The sequence below is a fragment of the Talpa occidentalis genome, unplaced genomic scaffold (genome assembly GCF_014898055.3).
Source record: "Talpa occidentalis isolate TD23 unplaced genomic scaffold, MPIMG_talOcc4v2.1 talOcc4.3, whole genome shotgun sequence".
Lineage (NCBI taxonomy): Eukaryota > Metazoa > Chordata > Mammalia > Eulipotyphla > Talpidae > Talpa > Talpa occidentalis.
Genome location: NW_023603184.1, coordinates 79658218 through 79681071, shown reverse-complemented (window position 1 = coordinate 79681071; position 22854 = coordinate 79658218). Strand labels below are relative to the sequence as shown.

The 22854-nt window shown below is 36.6% G+C and overlaps 1 protein-coding gene across 10 annotated transcripts in view; it reads left to right on the top strand.

Annotated features, from left to right (window-relative positions):
• The window catches only part of GTDC1 (glycosyltransferase like domain containing 1), a 352060-nt gene that overhangs the window by 313137 nt on the left and 16069 nt on the right, over positions 1 to 22854 (top strand). For all 10 annotated transcript variants that reach the window (XM_054699714.1, XM_054699706.1, XM_054699707.1 and 7 more), the window contains one exon: positions 12139 to 12248. In XM_054699714.1, the coding sequence (XP_054555689.1) occupies positions 12139 to 12248 (110 nt within the window). The remainder of the gene's footprint in view (positions 1 to 12138; positions 12249 to 22854) is intronic.

The window sequence follows — 22854 nt, the reverse complement described above, 5'->3', positions numbered from 1 at the left end:
CCCCTTCAAGAAATGTTGAAAGGAACAGTCTTATCCAAATCAAAACAAAGAAAATCCGAAAAAGTTAACTAATGAAATAAGCAGGTAGAACCAAAAACCTATAGACAAAATGGCAAAAGCAAATACCTGTGTATTTATGATCACTCTAAATGTAAATGGACTGAACTCACAATCAAAAGGTATGTAGTATGTGATGGGATCTGAAAACAAAACCCAATTTTTGTCTCTTGGAATCCTATCTGAGTTCCAAAGATAAGCAAGGTTCAAAGAAAAGAGCTGTAAACTAATCTTACAAGCAAGTGGGACCCAAAAATTGCAAGGACAGCCACAATTATGTCAGATAAAGAAAACTTCTAATTAAGAAAAGAGACAAATATGTACTTTATATAATGACTAATGGATCAATACATCAAGAAGAAATACTGCTCATCAAAACATATATACCAAATGAAAGAGCACCATAATAAGACAACACTTAACAAACCTAAAACCAGACATGGCCAACAACAAAGCAGTGGTACGGGACTTTACCACTGTACTTACATCAGTGGACAAATCAACCAGACAAAAAATCAAACGGGCAAAAATACCCTTAAATGAGCAACTAGATCAGATGTTCCTATTTGACACTCGTAGGACACTAATTCCCCGAAAGTTGAATATATGTTCTTCTCAAGTGCTTGTGAAACATTTTTCAGGATAAACCACATGCTGAGTCATAAAAATAAGTGTCAATAAGTTCATGAACATTTAAACCATATCAAGTATCTTCTCTGATCATAATGTTATTCAAATGGAACCCAATCACAGAACCAAAAGAAAACAAAACAAAACAAAAACCAGGAAAATCCTCTAACGTGGAGATTGAACAGCATGCTACTGAATAACCATTACATTAATAAAGAAATCAAAGAAGAAATTTGAAAAGCAACTGGAGACAAATGAAAATGAAAACATGATCTCCCAGAATTTAGTGGATACAGCAAAAAAAAAATATTAAGAATAGCCAAGTTATGTAAACAACCTAAATGCCCATTCACAGAACAGTAGATTAAGAAGCTATGGTATATATGCAGAATAGAATACTACTCAGCTATTAAAAAAGTGAACTCTTCCCATTAATATGGATGGAGCTGAAGGTAATTATGCTGTTAAGTGATTCTAAAGAGATAGACAATAATGAGTAGTTTAATTTGTAAGTGGAATATAGAGGAAACAAACAAACATGCAAAGGGATTGACAAAACTAAACCTGACAAAAATAAGCCCTAGAAGTATAATTGCGAGGTCAAGTCTGCTAGAGGCTAGGGAGGATGGGGGTGGAAGCAAGGAATGGCTGAGAGAAGTGCATCTAAGGTAAAGGACTGTGGTTGCTTTGGTGTGGGTTTGGTATGATAACAAAAATCTGAAACAGTATGAACATATTCCTCTAAATTACGTACAGTGTTTTAAGCCAGTGTTACCTCAATAAAACATTTTTTAAAAAAAGGACTTTGGTTCATAAGGTTTCCCATTCTGGAATACATTTTCTTAAGTGGTATTGTTAATTTATTGTGTATGATATATTACAATACTTAGAATCTTTTATACTTTTCATATGAATAATTAGTCTATCTTTGATACCTAATATGATCAAATTCTTAACTTTAAATAATAATGAAAGACTGGAGTATGAGGTTTGAGCTGAACTTTTTTTTATAGTATTATAAAAAGAACCAAGTAGAATAATACAGATTTACTCCTATTATAAGAATATAAGAGAAGAGAGGAGATACATAATTAATACTGTTTATAAAATGAAAATATGCAACATATGTAGCAACAAGAACACATCACTTTGAGCAGGTCTTTATAAAACAGACATTCCATATTGTGTTCCTCCTTTCTCACAGTCATTGCCATGACAATCTGGTATGCTTAGCTGTTGCTGCTGACTAAGGGAGACTGTCTCTTCTGGGAGATCTCTGTGTCAGCCAAAAAACACAGCAGTCTCATTTGGGTCTAGAAACAAGACATAATATTTAGAATGAATGGAGTTTTAGCATTTTCTCCCCCTTGGAGTATCACTCTGTCCATTTCTAATTTAAACTTTGTAAATCAGAAATAAGTGTCAGAGTGGATTTTTCTCTTCAAAATAGGATTCTTTCCCATATGTGAAGACCTTGCCATTTCTATATGTGGCAAAATGTCCACAATCAAGTAAGAAAACCTGTTTTTAGGAATTTAAATCTGTTTTGATGAAAGCCATCTAATAATCCAGACCATGTTTAATTCTCCACTAAAAAAAAAAAAAAAAAAAAAGATCTTTTATGTCATTTTATAGACCTGTGTTACCATAGGTTAAAAATATAACTTTCTCTGTTCAGCCAGGATGAACCACCGTTCATTCATTCTAAAGTCCTATTTTGAGTGAATGCCAACTTTTGGTGTGAAAGAGTTTCTCTAATGTTGTGGGACTGTCAGGCAAAATGTAACAGAATAAAATGTAAATAAATTTGAAATAATATAAAAAAACACATAAAATCATTGGTAGCTTATGATTTTTAATTCAAAAGTGATTCAGGGAATTTCACAGGGATGACTACTAGAAACATTTAAAGTCAATAAAAGAGGCAATGAATAAGAATTGGTAGAGAGATGGAAAAGGTGTTTCAGACTCAAGAATTGTAAGCAGAAGAGGTCTGGGTTGAAAACAGCAGAGAAGAAATAATATGAATGCCAGCACTCATCTGTCAGAACAGTAGGGGTAACTGGTTGATGGAAATATTTGAATGTTGGATAGGGTCACTTAATTTCAAGTTAATGATTTCTATAATATTTAGTGAACATTTCAGGGACTAGATAGCTAAAGAAAATGATGTTGAAGAGGTTAATGTAATTGTTTTTTGAAAGCAGAATTGAAGAGGGAGAGTCTAAAGCTGAGTGGTGTTGTCGTCAAGGTATGAAGTGATAATATTGTACTATAAAGATGGAAATTTTTAGGCAATTCTTAAGTGTTTTATATAGGAATAGATGGCGAGATTGCTAATAAATTGATTCACATGACAAGTTTGGAAGCAGTTTTCTTGCATTATAAAATTTGTCAGACTGGAGATGTTGGAATATCAGGGTAAGGACATAACAATACCAGAGAGGTTCTTGGTAATCAGTGCTGTGATTGATGGGGGCAGCACATTAGTTTGTGAGTATTATAGATGAGTAGTCATTGGAAGAACCAGGTTAATTTCTGTATGTTCACCTAATTATATCAAAAGTAAAATAACCATTTACAGTAAGAGAAAATGAAAAAAAATAGAGTCACAGATAATGATCTAGATTTAGAATCAATTCAGTTTAACAACTTTATGGGACTTTTGCTAGATAGGGGAAACAAAGGCATGAACTCTGCCCTCATGGAACTCACAACATAGCACAAGTGAGTACATAAAACTTCAAAAGTAGGATAGTTCCAAGTTTTATGCAGGGGGAGAAAGGACAAAGGTCATTGCCTGGAGATTTAGAATGGCAGTACATTTGCAACATAGGAGGAAAAGGGAGAGTGTATTAGTAAATTTACAAAAGAATAATTTGAATGTTATAAAGAGAACTCACTGTTGCTTTTTACATTGTTTGAAACTTCCAAACGTTGAAAACAAATGTCCATTAGTAATACAAATTACCTTTAAAATATGAGATATTATCTAACCATTTTAAAGGAAATACCTATATGCTCTGGTTTGGTAGATGTCTTCTAGGTAGCTAGTGGATACGAAAAGTACAGAATGACTAAAATTGATCCTATATTTATAAAATAAGGAATGCATTTGTTAAAATATACTCACACAAATACATGTTTGTATATACATAGAAGTAGCTCCGGAATTGCAGCAACAGTTGTTAGTTGTGACTACATCTGAAGAGTAGAATTAGGAGTTAAAAAGAACAGGAGTTTCTATTGCTTCATATATTTATGGATTATGTGTATTTTTTTACAATGGGCACATATCTTTTACAATTGAAATTTGTATTGAAATCATTGTGAATTCACATGCAGTTTTAAGAAATAATAGATTCTTTTTCTGGAATTCTGATCTTGTCCCATAAGTCCTTGAGAGTCAGTTCTTTTCTTAATTTTTAATTTTTTGGTCTATTTTCTCTCTGTTGCTCACATTAAGTAAATTATTTTGATCTCAAGATTATTGAGCCCATCCACTGATTTTTTTTATTTCTGTTAATATTTTTCATACTGTTATTTCCAACTGATAGTTGCTAAGCTGGAGCATTCTTAACACCTGACTGTAAGCTTCCTGGCAGCCCGGGTAAAGCAGGAAACAAGAATCTTACATCTTCCTACCTTAGGCTCATCAGAGTTTCCTAGAACAAATCCTGGGAGAAGTTTCTAAATATAGGAGGTGTATTTCAGAGGTAGCTCTCAGGATAACTTACAAACAGTTTTGAATGTATTTGCTATATATCTCTCGGAAGGAAATGTTACATAACCCGAAAGAAAGGCTAAGCGATTACTCAGTTTTAACTTACAGCCCTGTTCACAACATTCAACAGGAAGAAACTTTATTAAATGAAACAGAGAGAGACTTAATAAATTGGGGACAGAAAGAGTTTAGTTCCATTGGAACTCCCAGGTCTGAGAGGAAATAATTTTGATGATTTAAACATGTGTGGAATGGCTGCCTCTTAAGTAACATCCCAAGGGTGGGGAAGACCCAATTCATCTAAATTAAGACACCAGTTTTTTGAGGCATGGTGTCTATGGGCTTCCTGGCCAGAGTTGCAAAGAAAGAGAGCTCATTGGCAACCTAGACAGCTGAATGAAATTACTGTGTACAATATCCAGAAAGAGTGGAAATCATTGTTGAAGAAAAACAACCTGGGGGGTCTAAGCTTTTAGCAGTGAGGAGATTTAAATGGAAATCATGTTGTGAGACCTAGTGGGAAAAATGATTTTTTGAGTATGGTTTTCACTGGGTGGCCTTCTGGATGGGGAAGATTTAATTGGGGAGAAGGTCATTAGGTTGTAGTCTAACTACATTATATGGAAACCAAGCAAGGGTCTTTTCTAAAGAGGCTGGTTGGTAGTGTTAAAAGTAGAAAACCTAAGAATCAGGAGAACAACTGGGGGCAGTGGCAGGAATTGGGGTTGATAGAGAGGGCTTTCATCCAAGAGAATGGAAGGAAAGGGAGCAAAGTTGTAGGGACATCATGGAGGATAAGAAAAGAGATACAGCTAATTTTCTAAGATGAAAGGATCTGTGAAAAGTCACCTAGAATGAGTACATTATTAGAACTATTGTTGTTAATAAATGTTGTCAGGTAAAAGAGATAACTTAAAAGTGTCAAAGACATTAATGGAGAAATTGTGGAGTAGAACTAGGATTGCAAACTTTAGAAAGGAAACTGAATATGAAAGCACAGATCTCCCCAAAAGAGGCAAGGTAGAACATCTAGAGCTCTAATAGACTCAATTTTGAAAGACAGACATCTCCTTCTCTCTTAATAAAAGGAGAGATGTGAATATGAATGTGCAGATGGCATGAAACCCTGATATGCATAAATTAGAATTTTATTTTTCTGGAACTTAATTTCTGTGCAATGGCCCATTTCAATATGATGATAGAAAGCTCAGGCAGTTCAAGATTCTGTCTTCCATTTTCCTGGTCCCCATTCCTTACAGGCTACTGCTAAGAGATCCCTTAGCTTCTATCTGTCTGCCAGCTGCTATGATTTTTTTCCATGATACAAAAACTATGGTTCCACTGTTGTGCTGCCACAGCTCAAGAATCTCTCACAAACGTCCCCTGTACTGTCTGTTGGGGATACACACACTCACTCAGACACTCATTCATTCTCTGGAGTCCTGCTCCTTTCCTGGCCTCTAACCCAGGCCTCTAACCCAGGAAACATAGTGCCTGACTTCTGGAAACTCACATGTCCATTCCCTTCAATTCTCATCCATCAGTCTTTCTAGTTTCTGGTCTAGGGGTGGAACAATGACACAGGGTGGGAGGGTGAACACTATGGTCTCTGAAGTCCTCACTGTTTCTATGTCTGTATTCAACCAAGATGATAGCCCTCTTTTTTTTTTTGGAGAAGCTTTGTCCCTGATCCATGCTTTTCCTAAGGCAATGAACACAAAATATCTCAGCATCTTGAATGTGTTGGTGGTAGAAAGGAGAATAAATAAATTGGTTTAAAGTTATAAAAGTTTAAAATGCCACAAATACCAAATATGAAGAGAATGAGAGTTTACTGTGTACCAGGCATTTCTTTCATTCCTAATAACAAATTTATTTAAATTTAAGTAGTATTACCACCCCATTTTAAGGATGAAGAAACTGACACCTTGTGGGGCTATGTGACGCAGCTGTCTCTAGTCACACCGCTAGGCAGTGGCAGAACAACCTCTCTCTGAACTGTATCTTCAATTTTCCCCCTAAAAATAAAACTAAAAGGCAGAATGCAGTCTGAGTAATGTTTAGAGAAAGTCACGATGGACCATCTTACTCTTAGTCAACTGTAAGTACATGATGGTGAGGAGGGCTAGTAGACCTAGAGAGAGGCATTGGTAGAATAAGGGCGAGGGCAGGAAATAGGAGGAAGGGAGAGAGGAATTGAGAAGAGGATGGCTAAGAGTACTGGCTAAATTCTATTCAGACCACCATTTAAGAAGTAGGAGTAGCACATGTGGAGGGAAACTAGAACTGATCATTGATATGTCAGGCCTGTAGAAAGAAGCAAAGAATTTATGGCCCTAGAACAGATAGTAGAAAGGTAAATGATCGTAATTAACACAGATGCAAATAGAAGTTTTATGTTTTTGAATAAGGAACACATCCTTGAATTTGGAATAAGTGTTACTTCATAATGAGGAAGTAAAGATGAAATGAGCAGGGCCTCAGGTGAAACTTGAAACAAGGGTGGGGTGTTGGAGGTATCTTATTGCTATCTCTTAGCCAGTGGATTTTTAACATCAAGTAACAAGAATCTAAAGAATGTCCATAGCTCGACGGTCTGGAAATGAAACCACAGACTAAAGGTGCCAATTCTTTTTCTTCTTCTTATCTGTACAAAGAAGGAAATTTTTAAGAGTCGTAGACTATATAGATGACAGAATATAAGATTGGAGTGATGAGACATGATTTCAAATGCAGACTCAATCTCCTGTGTGTGATCTTAGGTGAGGGGATAATTATGCTTGTATGACCACAAGATTGAGAGGCTTAAGTGAGATTATGATCAGGTGCCCGGCATGGGATCCTGAACATAGCAGGAACACTATAAATGTAATTCATTTTTCCCCACACCTTCATTTATTCAACAAATATTTTTAGAGAAGTTAATTTTCTGCCACAGATAATGCCTTCATCAGCACTGGCCACATTATGCTGCAATAATAAAGACCACCCCTCTCCCAAACCCCCTGCCTTATCCAAATCTCTGTTGCTTAACACAGCAGAAATTTACTTCTCCCATTCACCTCGAAGTCTGCTACATGTGTAAGTAGCTTTATAGGGCACCTCTCCTCCATATGGCAATTGCTTCATTCTTTCAACCGAACAAACTTAACACAAGACCTCAAAAGACTCCCTGCAGCAGAAATAGTGCTATCCAGAACTTCTTTTAGTTGATTCTGCCTGGAAGTGACATACATCAACTGCTTGCAATCCATTGGCTAGAACTAGTCCCGTGGTCTCTCCCTTACTATAACGGGAAGAAGAAAGAGTCTTTTTTTCTCTGCCTACAGGGAAATAAGACCACTTGTGACAAGTGGTGTCTACCACAACTTGGTTAGACACCGCGTATTTGGTATTAGTAGGGAACAACACAGACATCGTTTATTTTTCCCCTGTGGGGCTGTCAATGAGTGACGCACTACTGGGAAAGCTGTAGCATCAGTGAAGAGCCAGGCTTCTGCCCAGATGAGACAAGGAACTAGATCAAAGAGATTGCATTCAATAAGTGTAAAGTTATGTAGGGAAATGAGAAAGGGTAGCAGTTTCGTATAAGTGACAAGTATGGAGTGCTTAGCAATCCTCAATAAATATTTACTGGATGAATGTTAAGTGAGGAATAAGAAGAAATTTAGCTCTAAAAAACTAAATGGGAAAGGCAACAGAGAGAGAACAGATATAGGAAGAAAAAACACATGGAAACAGTTTATGCTTTTCAAATGTTCTGAATAATATTTGGGAATAAAAGCTGTTCTTGCTATGTCTGCTGCTTCTAGTAAGCCTGAAATATTTCTGTGCTGGTCTCTTCTGCCACAGTCGGTCTTCAGAGGAGTAGGTTCTCAGCCAGACTGTTTCTTACCTACTCAGAAGTATGGGAATTGTGGAGATGCTTAGACTCTGACTCATCTTCTAGATCTTTTGCGATGAATCAAATTTACTTGGTGGGCAGCTGTCAAACGTAGAGGGTTACAGGAAATGAGAAATTAGGCTGCTGTAAATACTAAAGTTGTTACAGTTAAGCTAAATTCCCATAAATACAAATTTAATCAGGATATTGGAGGAGTGATTCCTTAAGATCATTAAAATGATTTATATCAAAAAATTAATAAAAAGACCATGGAAAATGGTGAAAAAAGATTTATAATGTACTCCCTACAGATGAACCCTGTTAATATTTAATAGAGTTCATCCCAAACTTTTTCCTAGGCACATACGTCTTTGTTTTACAAAAACAGATCATATAATACATATTACTCTGGCACCTCCCTTTTACATAACGGTTTTTCTTGGATATTTCTCCATTTACGAAATACACATCCACATTATTTTTAATGGCTGGATATTTGATCATGTGTATGTGTCAAATATATTTCCTTATTATCCCATTAGGTTGTTTACAAATGGTTGCCATTATCAACAATGCTATTATGAACGTACTCTAGCTGAATTTCTGTGCACCTTTTTCATTATTTTATAAGGTAACTTTACTAAATTGGAATTACTGGGACCAAATTATGTACATTTTAAGGTTTATTATGTACATTACCAAATTGCCCTTTAAAATATTATTTCAATTTACATCTGTACCAGCAATGGATGAGAGGAGAAGAGTGTTTAGAATCCCATAATTCTACAAGTGTGATTGTAGAGAATTGAATATATTATTAAGTGTGAGTTTAATTTTGATAGTGTTGGCAGAAAGGGGCACTCAATTATAAATCCCCCAGCCTATAGTTAATGCTTTGTGCTAAAGTCATAAGTACGCGAGCTTCACATTAGATTTCTTAGAAAGGATATTAAGACAGATTCATATGTTCTGCTAAATGTATTCATTAATATCATGGGTGCTGGGATATGACCCATGGATGACCCATTGGATAGCTAGACTGACTTTCTTGCTTGACAAAAATATATTAAGCTCTGCCGCCAAGTATCACCTATTCCTTAATATATGGCTGTGACTAAATATTTGTGCACATCTTTAATGATTGGCTACATGTTAGGCAATTTCTCATTTTTCTAAAGAGAAAACCAAGAAAAAAATTTGGCAAGATTGACTATGTGTGCTTTGAGGGACACATGACATAGTCCAATGTCTACTTGTAATAAGTAATCTATTAAATTTAGATAAATAATACTTCAAAGCACATAGAATATTTTTAAAAGTGTTACTCTATTTCCCACCCCTATTTCATGAAGCAGTTTTAGCCCAAATCCCCCTCCCATGCATCCTTGACATCAGAAAGATACCACCTTTTCAAGCAGTTGGGATATTTCCACCACCTTTCACCTGAAATTCACTCCAAATGCTTTGCAATGCAAGACTTGTGAAACAATGCATGATGCCATCATTGGAAATCTTTTACCAACTCTAGAAACCTACTTTACCGTCTCCATTAGCCACTTACTCTTTTTTAGTCATCTTTAAGATACTTGTTTTCAACAACATCCAGCATTTCAAATTGCAGCCTCTTAAAATAGTCACTAACTTGGTATTAAATTCATTTGCTTCCATTTTTGATAGTGCCATCAAGTGAATGACTGCTAAAGCCATCCAAAATGTTTCAGGTTAATACAACTTCCCTAAACTGTATTTTGTTCAAAATAAAGTAATTAAGAAAGTTCTGATATTATAAGATCATTTATAAGGACTCTGGTATAAAATGCCTCTTATTTTGAAGCATAATTTGGAGGAAGAAAAAATCTCACCTTACATTCATCCATATATTATAGTTTAAACAAAAAGAGAGGGGATTCATACAAATCTCTTTTGTGTTCTATGCAAAGTGACTATTGAATATGAAAGCTTTTGTCCAACTATAAAAAATACCTAAAGAATACAGTAGGATTGCAATGCATTTATCTTATATAGGAACACTGAAAATATAGATTCATAAAGCTTGCTGTTTTGAAAATACTCACACTGAAATATTTTAAGAACTGCAGCTTCTACCCGATTTAACCGCCTTCCAACCCCAATCCATGTGTACTTTTAGTTTAATACAAAATAAACAAAAAACCCCAGCAGAAATTATTTACAATAGATATTCTTTTAAAGATCCACAGCTAAAATTTTTGGAACACAAAATGAAAAATTTAGAGAACTCAGTGGCTAGATTTCCCTAAAGTGTTACTCCCTCTTTAAGATATATTATATTGTTTCCATTCTTTTCATCTAAGTATTTCCAAGAGAATCACACTAAAAGAACATATTACAGATTAGGTGGCAGCTCTTTGATTGATATGGTTAAAGATAGCATATGGCGTATTCTTTACTTTCAAACTGTGTTGAGTCTTTGTTCCTGCCCACAGCGGAACTGTATATGAGTACTATCCAGATCTTCCCAATGGTACATGCATGTAATGTGCATCATCTTAAAAAGCGATGAGCATTTTCCCATTGCCTTCTTTATTATTTGAAGTAAATGAAACTGAGAGAGATCAAGCTTAAAATTGTTATACAACTCTAATTCTATAAGATCTTATAATTCCATAAGATTATAAATGCTGTTTGAAAATGTGAATCAGAAGATGCATTTGTTTTAATTCTTGATACTGAAAATATTGACTGAATTGTGAATTAACACATTTAGGGTTGCAGATGTCATTTTTCATGAGATTTCCTGAATGATGTAATTTTCATATTTCATATAGCAGTTTGATCAATTTACAGATTTATTTTACATAATTAGTTAGTAAATGAGAAATTCAATTGCTGATATATAACTATTTCTCTGTAATATAAAAATAAGTTAAAATTCTGAATTATAAATAAAAAGACAAATATTTTGAAGACATCTGGCCCACATCTGTCTGAAATAAGATAATTTAAAACAGTGTAATTAAATGCAAAAAATACTGAAATGTTCACACCTTAGAATGTAAAAAATAACTCATTCCATTTTAATGTGGTTTCTTGAATTGGTTATTTTTTTTTTTTATTTTACTGTCCTTTAGCCTCTCATTCTGTCATTACAGAAAAGACTGACAAGCTAAACAAACAAAAATAATCTGTGTTTTTTCAAAGCCTCTACTAAATGAAAGAATTATCTTTATTACTATTCTTTTATATGTTGACTAACCTCCACCCCTACGTTAATACTCAGCAGACTTAGACTCAGGCCTACCCCCTTTTGATGTATTTATAATTCTCCATTCAATTATTTAAAATGAGAGATTAGTGAGAGAGTCTGTAATCTCACTCCCTAAATTGTGTGTTCCTTGTGTGCTCAAAGAGCCCTGGTAAATGTGAGCGGAAGGTATTCAAACTCATGGAAATGAAAAGCATCTTTGGTACATTCTCATGATCAGTAGAGAATCATCCTTTGAAGGCTAGTGTTTTCTTTTGTTAAAAACGTGAGTTAAGTGGAAAATTAACCACGTGAGGAGAAAGGAAAATATGCGAGACTTTCTACAGTCTAACCAAAAAATGTGAAAAATATGATAGATTTCTCTTTTAATAAAAGACTGCAGAGCCTTAAGACTTCACTAGGAGAGAAGTTCTATTCCTGAAATCACATGGTGCTGATGCTACAATGTAAGACTATAGGGGAAGATGTCTACTTGGACTCCGGAGCCTCCTCACACTAACGATAGACCAAGAAAGGAATTGATGCTGTGAGAAGTAAAAACGCTTTTCCTAACACATACCCTAAGGTGTCACAAATTATAATTTTTATATTTATTTCCAGGGAACACGATAAAGATCCAGAGAGTTTTTTTAAGGTATTAATGCATCTGAAGGACTTAGGACTCAATTTCCATGTATCTGTCCTTGGAGAAACCTTCACAGATGTCCCAGGTAACACTTTTGAGTTTTCTAATGTGTATTTTTATAGATGACATAAGCTCTACAACTTAAGTATTAATTTCCATGTCTCTTTGTTAGAATCATCAAGATGAGCACTGTTAACCAAAAGATTATACGATGGCATTAAAGTGTGATTCAATTAAAAAAAAAATACTTAAGTAAGCATTCTTTGATTTAAGTTGAGAACGTGAAGTCATCTCTTTTATCAAATATACTTTATACAATGCATCTTGATGTAAATAAAATATATTGCTCTAGGCATCTTTAACACTTAAGGAAAGTGGAGATTTGTAATTGGATAGACAACCTCTCACCTCTGGGGTCACTGGTTTGAATCCTTCTCACATTGGTAATGGCTGAAATACATTACCATCTGTTAGGTGGCCTGTGTAAAGTATTTTGGCATCAAACTTATAATGAGAAATAGACCACAATCTATATCATAGTGTCATTTACCCATGCCTTTTTTATTAAACTTGAGAAAACAAACAAAAATCTGAAGCTGGTCTTCTCATACTTAACATCACGTGGAACATTTTCAGAGTCATTTCTTTTACTTTGCGTCCTCATGGGGCATGTTTAGATCAGTAACCTGAGCATCCTGACTCCTTTCATAGCACATAAGTTGTTTAAACTTTGGGCGGTCAGGATTTTTTTTCTTGGAAATTCCAAATAGGGGGCCTCTCTGGTGGTACAAGGGGTTGAGTCTCAGCACTATCAAGCTATAGCCAGCCACTGCAGCAGAAGTTCGAGCCCTGGCCAGGGAGCTACCCACATGGTGCAGCAGACCTCTCCTGTCTCGCCCACTGCTCCCCTCAGCAGTGTATTTCAGTAGATCTGCCTGTTCTGCTCCCCACTCTGTCTCTAAACCCTCTCACTCCCTGCATCTCTGGCCTACACCCCAGTTCTTATGTACATAAACAAGTAAAAATAAATCTTTTTTTAAAAAAAGAAAATTCCAATTATACAGACAACAAAATTTTAGAAATGACCTCAGCCATCATGCGTTATGACTCTCAAGGACCATTTCGAGTTTAGCCTCACTTGCTAGGAACATCTTGATTCTGGTACGATGCTGGGAACTATACTCAGCATGTACTTCAGGAGCCTCATCTGATGGGACTCACCTCCTGTCCTTTGTGTTCACAAATATCAACCTTTTTTTTCAATTCCTCTGAGGAGCCAGCTTTCTTTAGGACCCTGGACATTTGCCTGTTTGTTTGTACTTTATCTTAACTCAGAGGCTTTTTTTTTCTCAATATGTAGCTTTGTCATGATCTTAAGACACCCCATGCTTTTACCTCATGGTGCGTACCTGAGTTTCTAATTAAATAATTATATGTAATTTTTAATATCACTTGCACACACACTCATGCACACATATTATGAACAAGAACTATGGTTCATCACTGTCCTACAGAGCCTAGTACCCTGCCAGGTATAATACAAGGACTCAGTGACTATTTGTTGCATCAAAGGGGTAGTAAAAAATAATATAAACTCCCTGCCCTCATATAATTTATAGTTTTCTTGGGAAGGAACACTTGTGCATAAGTGCAGGAGAGAGTGAATCACGAGATAATATAATTGTATATTAACACTGACACATGTGGCTTAGAGTAGAATGTTAATTAAAGAGCTAATACTTGAACAGCCAAAGGATTAGGATATTCCAAAAGGGAAACATCGGCAAAGCATATAGAAGCAAACATTTTAGAGATTGTATTTAAATGAGAGAACAACTTCAGTGGGGTTGCTAATATAAATAGAACAGGAGATTCTGCATGTAAACCTTAATAAATAATTAAATGCACCTTACACAGCTTGAGAAGGATCAACGGATGAAGGGTCTTGATAACCAAAGCATCTTCGGTAGAAGTAAGCAATAAAGAGCCTAGATCTTGAACAGGTCAAGAAAAAATACCTTAGGAAGGTTTATCTTGCAGTGATATGGAGGTGGTGGCTGAGAGATTAGTGAAATTAGTGAGAGGACTGGATAAGAGAGAGGAAAACGCAGGGGAGAATTTGGTAGATGAATGCCTAGAGAGTAAGAAAGTTCATTTGCAAAGCTGGTGAGCTCAGTATTGTTTGTGCCAGCTTGGAAGTGTTTGTGGATGAACTGAGAAAAGAGACTGGAGGAAACCCCTAAGCAGAAGGCTTCTTAGTCAGTTTTAGTTTGGGTTGCTTTAGGCCACCACTACAAAGAAGACTTACAGTATTCTACTCAAGGGCCATGTTCACATGGGGAGACCATAATCGCCCCTCCCATACATTAACATGAAGCTTTTTAATATAGTGAGGCGCCATGGACTGAGGTGGCTGCAGGAGGGGGTCCAATGCTCAGTAATTACAACTCCAATCTTATTACTCATTTAATCTTCACTTCAACATGCACTTACTGAACATTTGTGGAAGGGGGATTCCATGGTGAACAAAACTGAGTCTCCCCCTTCAAGTAACTCTGCCTTGGGGTGATACTTACATTATTAAGAGGACACTGAAATAATTAAGGACTTCTGTGGAAGCCTCTAGCAAGAGGCATCATATTATTTATGTACACATTCCTGTTACTCCCAGTCTCAACTGGGGCTGCTTTCAGTCTTAGCTCTGGTCCATTGCTGTCATTTCTAATGTGCATCAACTCTCATTGTGGCTACACTTCCCCTCTCATGTTGGGGAAGCCCAGGTTGTTAAAACATAAATAAGCTTGCTAGCTTTCCAGTTGTGCGACAGAAGGCCACTATGCCCAAGTGGCCTTCTTTATTCCCAAGGTTTTCTAACAGGCTACTCTGTGTTAACTCTGGCCATTCTTATCACATTCTTATCAATTACACATCGCTGACTATACCGAGACATTGTTCTCAGCTATTACAAATATTAATTCTTTCGTGCTTCGTAACAGCCTCATTCAGTTTCCTATCTCAACTTTTCTTAGGTATGAAAAACTGACACACAAAGAAATTATGTAAGGTCAGCCAGCTAGGTAGTAGTTATAACCACTATGCTGTCCTACCTTTCCATTTTCTTGTTTTCTAACCCAGCTGTTTCTCTAGGTTTAAACATTATTCTTTTCCCCAACTAACATCCAGCACTCTACAAAAAGGGGTAATAAGAAGGTATATATTTCTTTTCCTGTTGTCTTTTCTAGGTGCTACATTAGCATATCTAATGCCCATGTCATGCAGCTTATATACTGGATAATACCAGCCAGAAGAATCACTGCAACACACATCTGTAAGGAAGGTCCCATGCTATTTAATTGCTGCTATTTATTGAAAAATTTGCTTCATCCCTGGTGCTTTGCCAGGTAATTCCATGTGACGTTCATGATAATCCCAATGGAGTAGGAATTATTGCCCCATTTTATAGAGTTCTGAGATTTAAGACATCAGTGGTTTTGATTAGTGTACCTGTAAGTCATGCATTTGTCCTTCACATAAAAGCCTTCATAGATTTAGCCAAGAAAAGTTGAATGTATCACTTGAGGACCACTACTCTTTATCCATCCCTCTCCTCAGAGCTCCTAGGAAACTGTTATATCTCTGAGTGATGACATTAGTGCCAATAAGACTTACTTCCCTTTTTGAGGAAACAAAATATCATCATTAAGTGCCTTTTCAAAATAGAACATGCTATGATAAATAAATATGTAGAAGAGTCTCCATACTGTTGATTATTTTCCAGTAGATTGATTATGCTCAAATTATGTTATAAGGTTCTTATAATCCTTTTTCTCAAAAGTGTGATATAATTGATTCAGATTTTTAACACATTTGTATCATCCTTCAGTTTTACAAAAGACACAGAGATTTCGGACATTGACTGTCCCACATTCTCCATTTCACAGTGGGTGCAGGGGGCAGTAACAGTGACAAGGTAGAACTGGGAATTGGTCTCATCATCCCTACTTACTTCTGTATTTGTTCAATAATGTTTTTAACTATCTGCTCTGTGCCAAGCACCAAGCTAGACATTAAAAACAAAATAGTGACAAAGCAGACATGTTCTGTGACATTTGGAACTTGCCATCGAACACCATAGTCATCACTTATGAAAGACACTTCTTAAAAATGTTAAAATTAATGTTTCCTGAGCATTTAGCATGTACCAGGTATTGTTCTAAGCCCTTTATGCATTTATGCATTGCCTTATTAACCTTTCACACAGCCCTGCGAATTGGGCATAATTATGATTACCATTTTATAGCTTAGAAAAGCAAGGCAGAGGTTAAGCCATTTGCCTGAAATCACCCATCATCCAGGTATGATGCCCCAATTCAAGCCTTGTCAGTCTACCAACACTGCCAGTGCTCAGCCACCACTCCACATGGATGTCCACAACATTTCTACCTGTTTTGTAGGTGAGAAAGCAGGAGGTGCTAATGGTGGGAAATTCCTGGCCATTCCTATGAAATAATTTCCATTTTCTCTGATAATCTTGCAAATAGGAAGTTTAAAGAAAAACTGAAATCCATGCCCTAAATATCTCCCCCTTAGATGTTAGAGTATATTCCCTCTTTTTCTTCCATGTTTTCATCACAAGGTTTCAAAAACAGTATGAAGTGGGAAAGAATTCCAAATAACATTTGACATATACTTAGTATTCAATAAGCATTATTTGAATGGATGAAATAATGAATTTGGCATAATAAAATGATACAGTTTACATACCTTATAAGGTATGTACAAATAAACAATGATATGATTTCCAAATACTAAAGAATTAGTCGATGAAAATAGAGAAATTTGCTGGACATACCCCAGAGATTTAAGGAGACTGTAGGTGCTTTTATATGATATTCTCAGTTTTAATGTATGTAACTTGATTTATAATAAATCTGTTTTTCAGTTATTTGATTATCTTTCAGCTCCTCCATCAGTCAGAATAAGTTGTGTTATGCTAAGCTAACAGATGATTTTAACTCTCGATGGCTTAAAGCATGTAAGATTTATTTCTTACTTGTGCAATGTCTTTGCAACTAGGCAATGGCGTATTCAACTCATTACTCATTCAGGTGGCTGAGGGCCCAAGTTGATAGGGAGACTCAAGCAACCAGCATTTCAAATGCTGTCAGTTCCCATGCCAGGTGAAGAGAAAGCCAGGAGATTCACCCCTCAACAATTGAGTGCTCTAGACCAAATGTGGCCTAGAGCTCCACTCAACTCGGTGGGTGGTCAGCACTTTTTGCACAGCAGTGCACAGTGATAAGTAGAGGCCAGAAAGTGTAGTCCTGCTTTAAGTGCAGAATGGGGGAGAGCAGAAATACTTGGTGGACAGCACCATTGACCACCACAGCTTTTTAATATGGGTCATGACCTGAGTCTCATCAGAGAGTAAGCCATAGCTGACCAAGAGGTCCTCCTTAATCAGAGTGAATCCATTATTCTGGAGTAAATAACCCTTAACAATTTTTAGTGTATTGCCCATAGTCTTCTTGCTGGAAACATCCCAACTGATGAGTGAAGATGCAACTAGCAACTGTCCCATAAGCAGAGCAGGTATCAGGTGCTGATGGTGTCTGTGGGAATGAAGTTAATTATCACTTCCAGGTGACTTGGCATCTTGGCATTTGGTTGTCACTCATGAGGGCCTTGCCCTCCACCTCCAGAGGCTATTTGGTAATGTCCAGGGTCATTGTTGATTGCTACAACTATTGAGGGAGGGTACTATTGGCATCTAGTCAGTAGAGGCCCAGGATGCTGCTAAACTGCCTACAATACACAGTCTCCTACAGCAAATAATTGCCCAACCTAAAACACCAATTGTGCCAAGACTAATAAAGTCTAATTTATAAGAACTAAAGGCAGACTATCAGTTTATGATGGTTCCCATAGCTCTCTAGGTAACTTCAGTTTGCATATCTGTGGAAGAAAATGGAGGATATAGGAAAGGAAATAATAACAATAGGCAATAATAATAATAAGCCACTTCCATGAGTGATATTGAGGATTTCCGCACAATTAATTAAATGGGGGGGGGGACTGTGCTTTCTAAACTACTCTGCAAATTTTATTATAGAACTTCCCTTCAGAGTTTTTATTTGGAGTGAGTCTTTATTATAGTTTGGACCAAAAAAAGACATTAATGGTAGTGAACCTTAAAAGTTCACTCTTGCCATTATTTTAATTATTTTTAGTTCAGAAAATTGAAAGGTCATTCTGCTACATAAACCATCCATCAGGCTCCATGTTACAAATGAACTGAAAAGCCTAGAAGCTCCTCAATGCAAATATTTTAGTCTTGGCCAGTTCTCATGACAAGGTCACATTGTTAGCCCTTGATATGGTTTAAAAAAAAAAAAAAGCAAATGCTTAAGATATCAAATTAATGGAATGTGTTTGTATACTTAATGATTTCCCACAAGTGATAATTCTAAACAAAATATTCTTTTCTATGAAGAGCCAAAACCTTACATCAGGGTTGTTCTTTCCCTACAGCAGACATGGTCGGGGAAGGGGTTTTGGCTTTAGGTATTAAGAGAACCAGAAAAGTTGCAAGGAAAATAAAACCTGAACTATGGTTTTGGCACACAGAAGTCTTTCTAGTTCACCTTTAATTTGAGGTTAAGAACAGTGTGTGGAAAGCTCTGGTTAGTATCTAGCATGACATACATTAGGCCTGTGATCTTGGCATAGTCTTGATCCTTAGCTCCGCAGTCAAATATTGGATAGCTGTATCACATGTATGTTCCATCCTGTCTCCCTGCTCAGCCTACGGCTCCAGTCTCATTTTCAATAAAGCAAATATACTAAGGAAGAAATACTAGGAAGGTTAGGATCACAAGAAACTTATATTACATTTATATAAAGGTATAAAATCTTGCTGCAAGGGAAATGTAGCAAAAAGAAAACTCTTAATATATTGGTCAATATTGAATTATAAGATACCTATATATTAAATGAAATAAATGTGTTAGTAAGAGTAAATAAACTCATTCTCTCCAGACACTACCATTCCCTAAACCTATTCCTTTTCCTTGTGATTTTTTTTAAAGTTGGCCCAAAACACTTTAATTTTGCCAGTAACAACAAATACATGTAAATACAAAAAATTCATGAGAGAGCAGTTGCTTTGACCAAAGGAATAAAAGTAAAGGCATATCATAAGACTGGCCAGATTATGGGGAAATATCTTCACATGTGGTGATGGCAATGTAAATTATTTTCCTTGTGCCATGTAAGTTAAGTGACTCATTAGTTTCACATCAGAGACTGTATCCCATAGAAATAATCCTCATGCCTCACACTTGTTTCTGTTGCCACCTTTCCAATTCTTGCCTTTATTTTCTGGGGCCTTGCAACCTGTGAAGGCAACAGGTTGGTCTCGCTGCCTCTAGACATTTTGATATTCAATTTATGCACCTACTTGCTAAGCCTAAACCATCCAAGAAGAGAATCACTTTAGTATAACAATAATATGAACATGTCTCGTAGACTTTCTGAAAGATGAATTAAATTTCCTTTGTAGCAAATGAGGTTCTTCAGAGACCCTAACCTAGCATCTCATGAATTCTGATTCTCTTTGCCATTTCCTGGATGCACCTGTGCACTTATCCACTTCTGTGACTTAAGTATTTTTTCCTTAAATTCCTCTCCCACTCCCCACAACAACACATGCATACCATTCCTCCACCCAGAAAAATCCCAACTTCAGTGATACTTCTTATGCTAAGCCTCCCTTTCCACCCTTCTAGTTGTTTAGAGCAGCCATATACATCCTATCATTTGCAAAGCACGTATCATATTGTGATCAGTTGCCACTTGGCTGCCTTCTGGGGCTGTGGTATATGTAACTGACCAGAAGACAATTGGTGGGCGAACCCTCCAGTTTTTGAAACAGAGACAGCACACAGAGTGGAAATTAGCAACACTCCCAGTAGGAAAGGCAGGCTTCCTTGATTCAGCTCTCTGTGATACCCTTGACAAAGGTTGATTCTCATTCCATATTTAAGAGGCTCTCTTTGCATTCTCAGGAAAAATTTATTAACCCTTCCACTGCCCACACCCCCAAATGCTGTGGAGGCTCAGGAGACACAAGTGACTGGTAACTCACTCCCATTCCTCAGTATGTCCTGTGAGAGTTAGTCTTTTCCCCGTGACCACCCCCAGACACGCCTTCCCTGGCACGCCTAAACTTCGGATCTGCTTGAAGTCTACTCCTGCAGCTTCTGTAAGTGAAATGTTTATCTTTTCTACTGAAACTGGAAAATTCAGTGCCACTCTCAAGATGATTTATCCATCCCACCAGAGGGAAGACCATGAAGATAATATGTTCTGGAATATAACTCCCAAAACATCTCTTAAGAAATTGTTCTCAAAGGTTATAACTGGGAAAACATTAATGAGGACAAATGCTCTTTGATTTTCATAAAGTGTCCTCCAAGTTTATGAGAAATGTGTACTGTTGAAAGACATAACGAATTAGATAAATTAATATGAATGGAAAAAGCTCAAGACATTAATAGGGCCTCCCCATTGGCACAGCGGTTGAGCGCTGGGTTGCGAAGCTGCCCGCAGCCTCTGCAGCGCTGGTTCGATCCCCAGCCACCTGCATGGCGAGGGTCCCACATGGCGCGCAGACCTTTCCTGCCGCCCGCTGCTCCCCTCAGCAGTGTACTTCATCAAGTCTGCCTGTTCTGCTCCCCGCTCTGGCTCTGGTGAATTCTCTCCCTCTGGTGAATTCACCCTCCCGCGCTTCTGACTGTACCCAGTGCTTGTATAAATAAATAAATAAATCTTTAAAAAAAAAAAAAAGACATTAATAGACCAATAGGCTATTCTAAACAGACACTTATTTTAAAAGTCTGAAATATATATGTGACTTAGGACTGACATCAGGAGAGAACTTAGAATGTGGCTTATGTGCACTGCCTTAGAATGTTACCCTTTGAGGTCCTGTATTCCCATAGTTGTATATGGTCATGATTTGGTGTATGGCAGGGTCAAAGTAATACTGAACCCCATAAGGGACTCTGGCAGAAGGCCTGCCTTTCACAGATTCATCCTTCCTGCAATGCAGGACAGACAGCAAGTAGCACTCCAGGGAGTGACTAGCTGGCTCTAACTAGTGAGCATTTCCAGCTTTCTCTCCTCTCCTAAATGGTTACCTTTGTAAGATGGAAACCGCCACAGCTAGATGATACAATGGGATGAACACCACACTGAAATTGGAAGGTTTGGCCTGAGGTTGTATCTATCCCATAAGCCTTGACTAACCAAACTTCCTAAAAACTTCAACCTAATTAATTAATTAAACTAACCAAATTTCCCCATATCTCACCTTCTCCTCTTATCCTGCCTTTGCCAAATAAATAACAACCTCACTGATGAGCAGTATCACCTCTTGTAGCCTTAGTTTACTCCTCCATTAAATAAAGTCATCCAAAAGAGGTTAGAGGAGATTAGGGTGTATCATTTTTAATCTGGGGTGGGGGGCACAGCCCCATCCCCAAGGGAATTGCACAAAGTGATACTTTCTGAAATCTTTATTGCAAAATAATTAGTAATAATGTTTTTTCAAAGCACATTTTATTCTTTGCCTCACTTCATCTTTCTGCACTCCCAAACCCAACCCCCTACCCCAGGCAGTTAAGAACCATAGATTTAGGTAGTCACAATTATTCTAGCCTCACTAGTATATACATAGCTTTTGATCTTATCATTGCTCATTCCACCCCCATCTTCCAAGACTCATCTCAACCATTTTCCCTGATCTCTAAAACAGATGTACGGTCTCCTTTCTTTGAATGTCCATAGGATTTTTTATACTTAACTATATAGTCATACTTCAATAATAGAAAACAAACAGTTGAGTATTATCTTATGTGGCTTCATATAACCCAAAGATTCTAATACATCAGTGTTTTCAAATTTTTGACCATGACCCACCCCAAGATACACTATAAATACACCATGACCTAGTCTACACGTGTGTAGGCACACTTACAGTTGAAACAGAGCTTTCATTCTTATTTCAGTGGATGAATTCTGATATTTTCTTTCCTGTCTGTTGGATTTCTTTTCTTTTAATGTTGCTCTAAACTAATTCACAATCCTTAGTCACAATATTACTATATAACCCATTGAACATAGTAGGTATACTATTTTTTGTACATGTTAATTAAGTTGACTGACCTTTTGTTAAAATCATCATGGAAATATTACAGATCCATGGGTGTGTTCCACTACCCATCTTGGTATATTATGTTTTTATTTATATCTTAATTTTCTCTCACACACATCTATTACATTCTCAGAATGATAATGTTTTGTTTTAATTTTGCATGTACAAACCAGTCTAAGAAAGCAAATGAAGTTATTTTTCCATTTTTAAAGTCAGATGAAGAAATGTAATTGTACAATAATTATCACAATGACGAAACTCCTAAAAGTATTGTATTTGATACATTATAAGAGTATTTACTGAGTATTGAGCATGTGCCCTGCTTTGTGCCGCGTATTTTATATGATTCCTTCTAATCCTATGACAGCCTACAGGATAACACTTTCACTTTCTCTGTAAGAATGCCAGATCAAACTGTATCATTTTTACTTTACTCAGTGAACATTCTTAGTGCTAAACTAAACTCTTAAGTTCT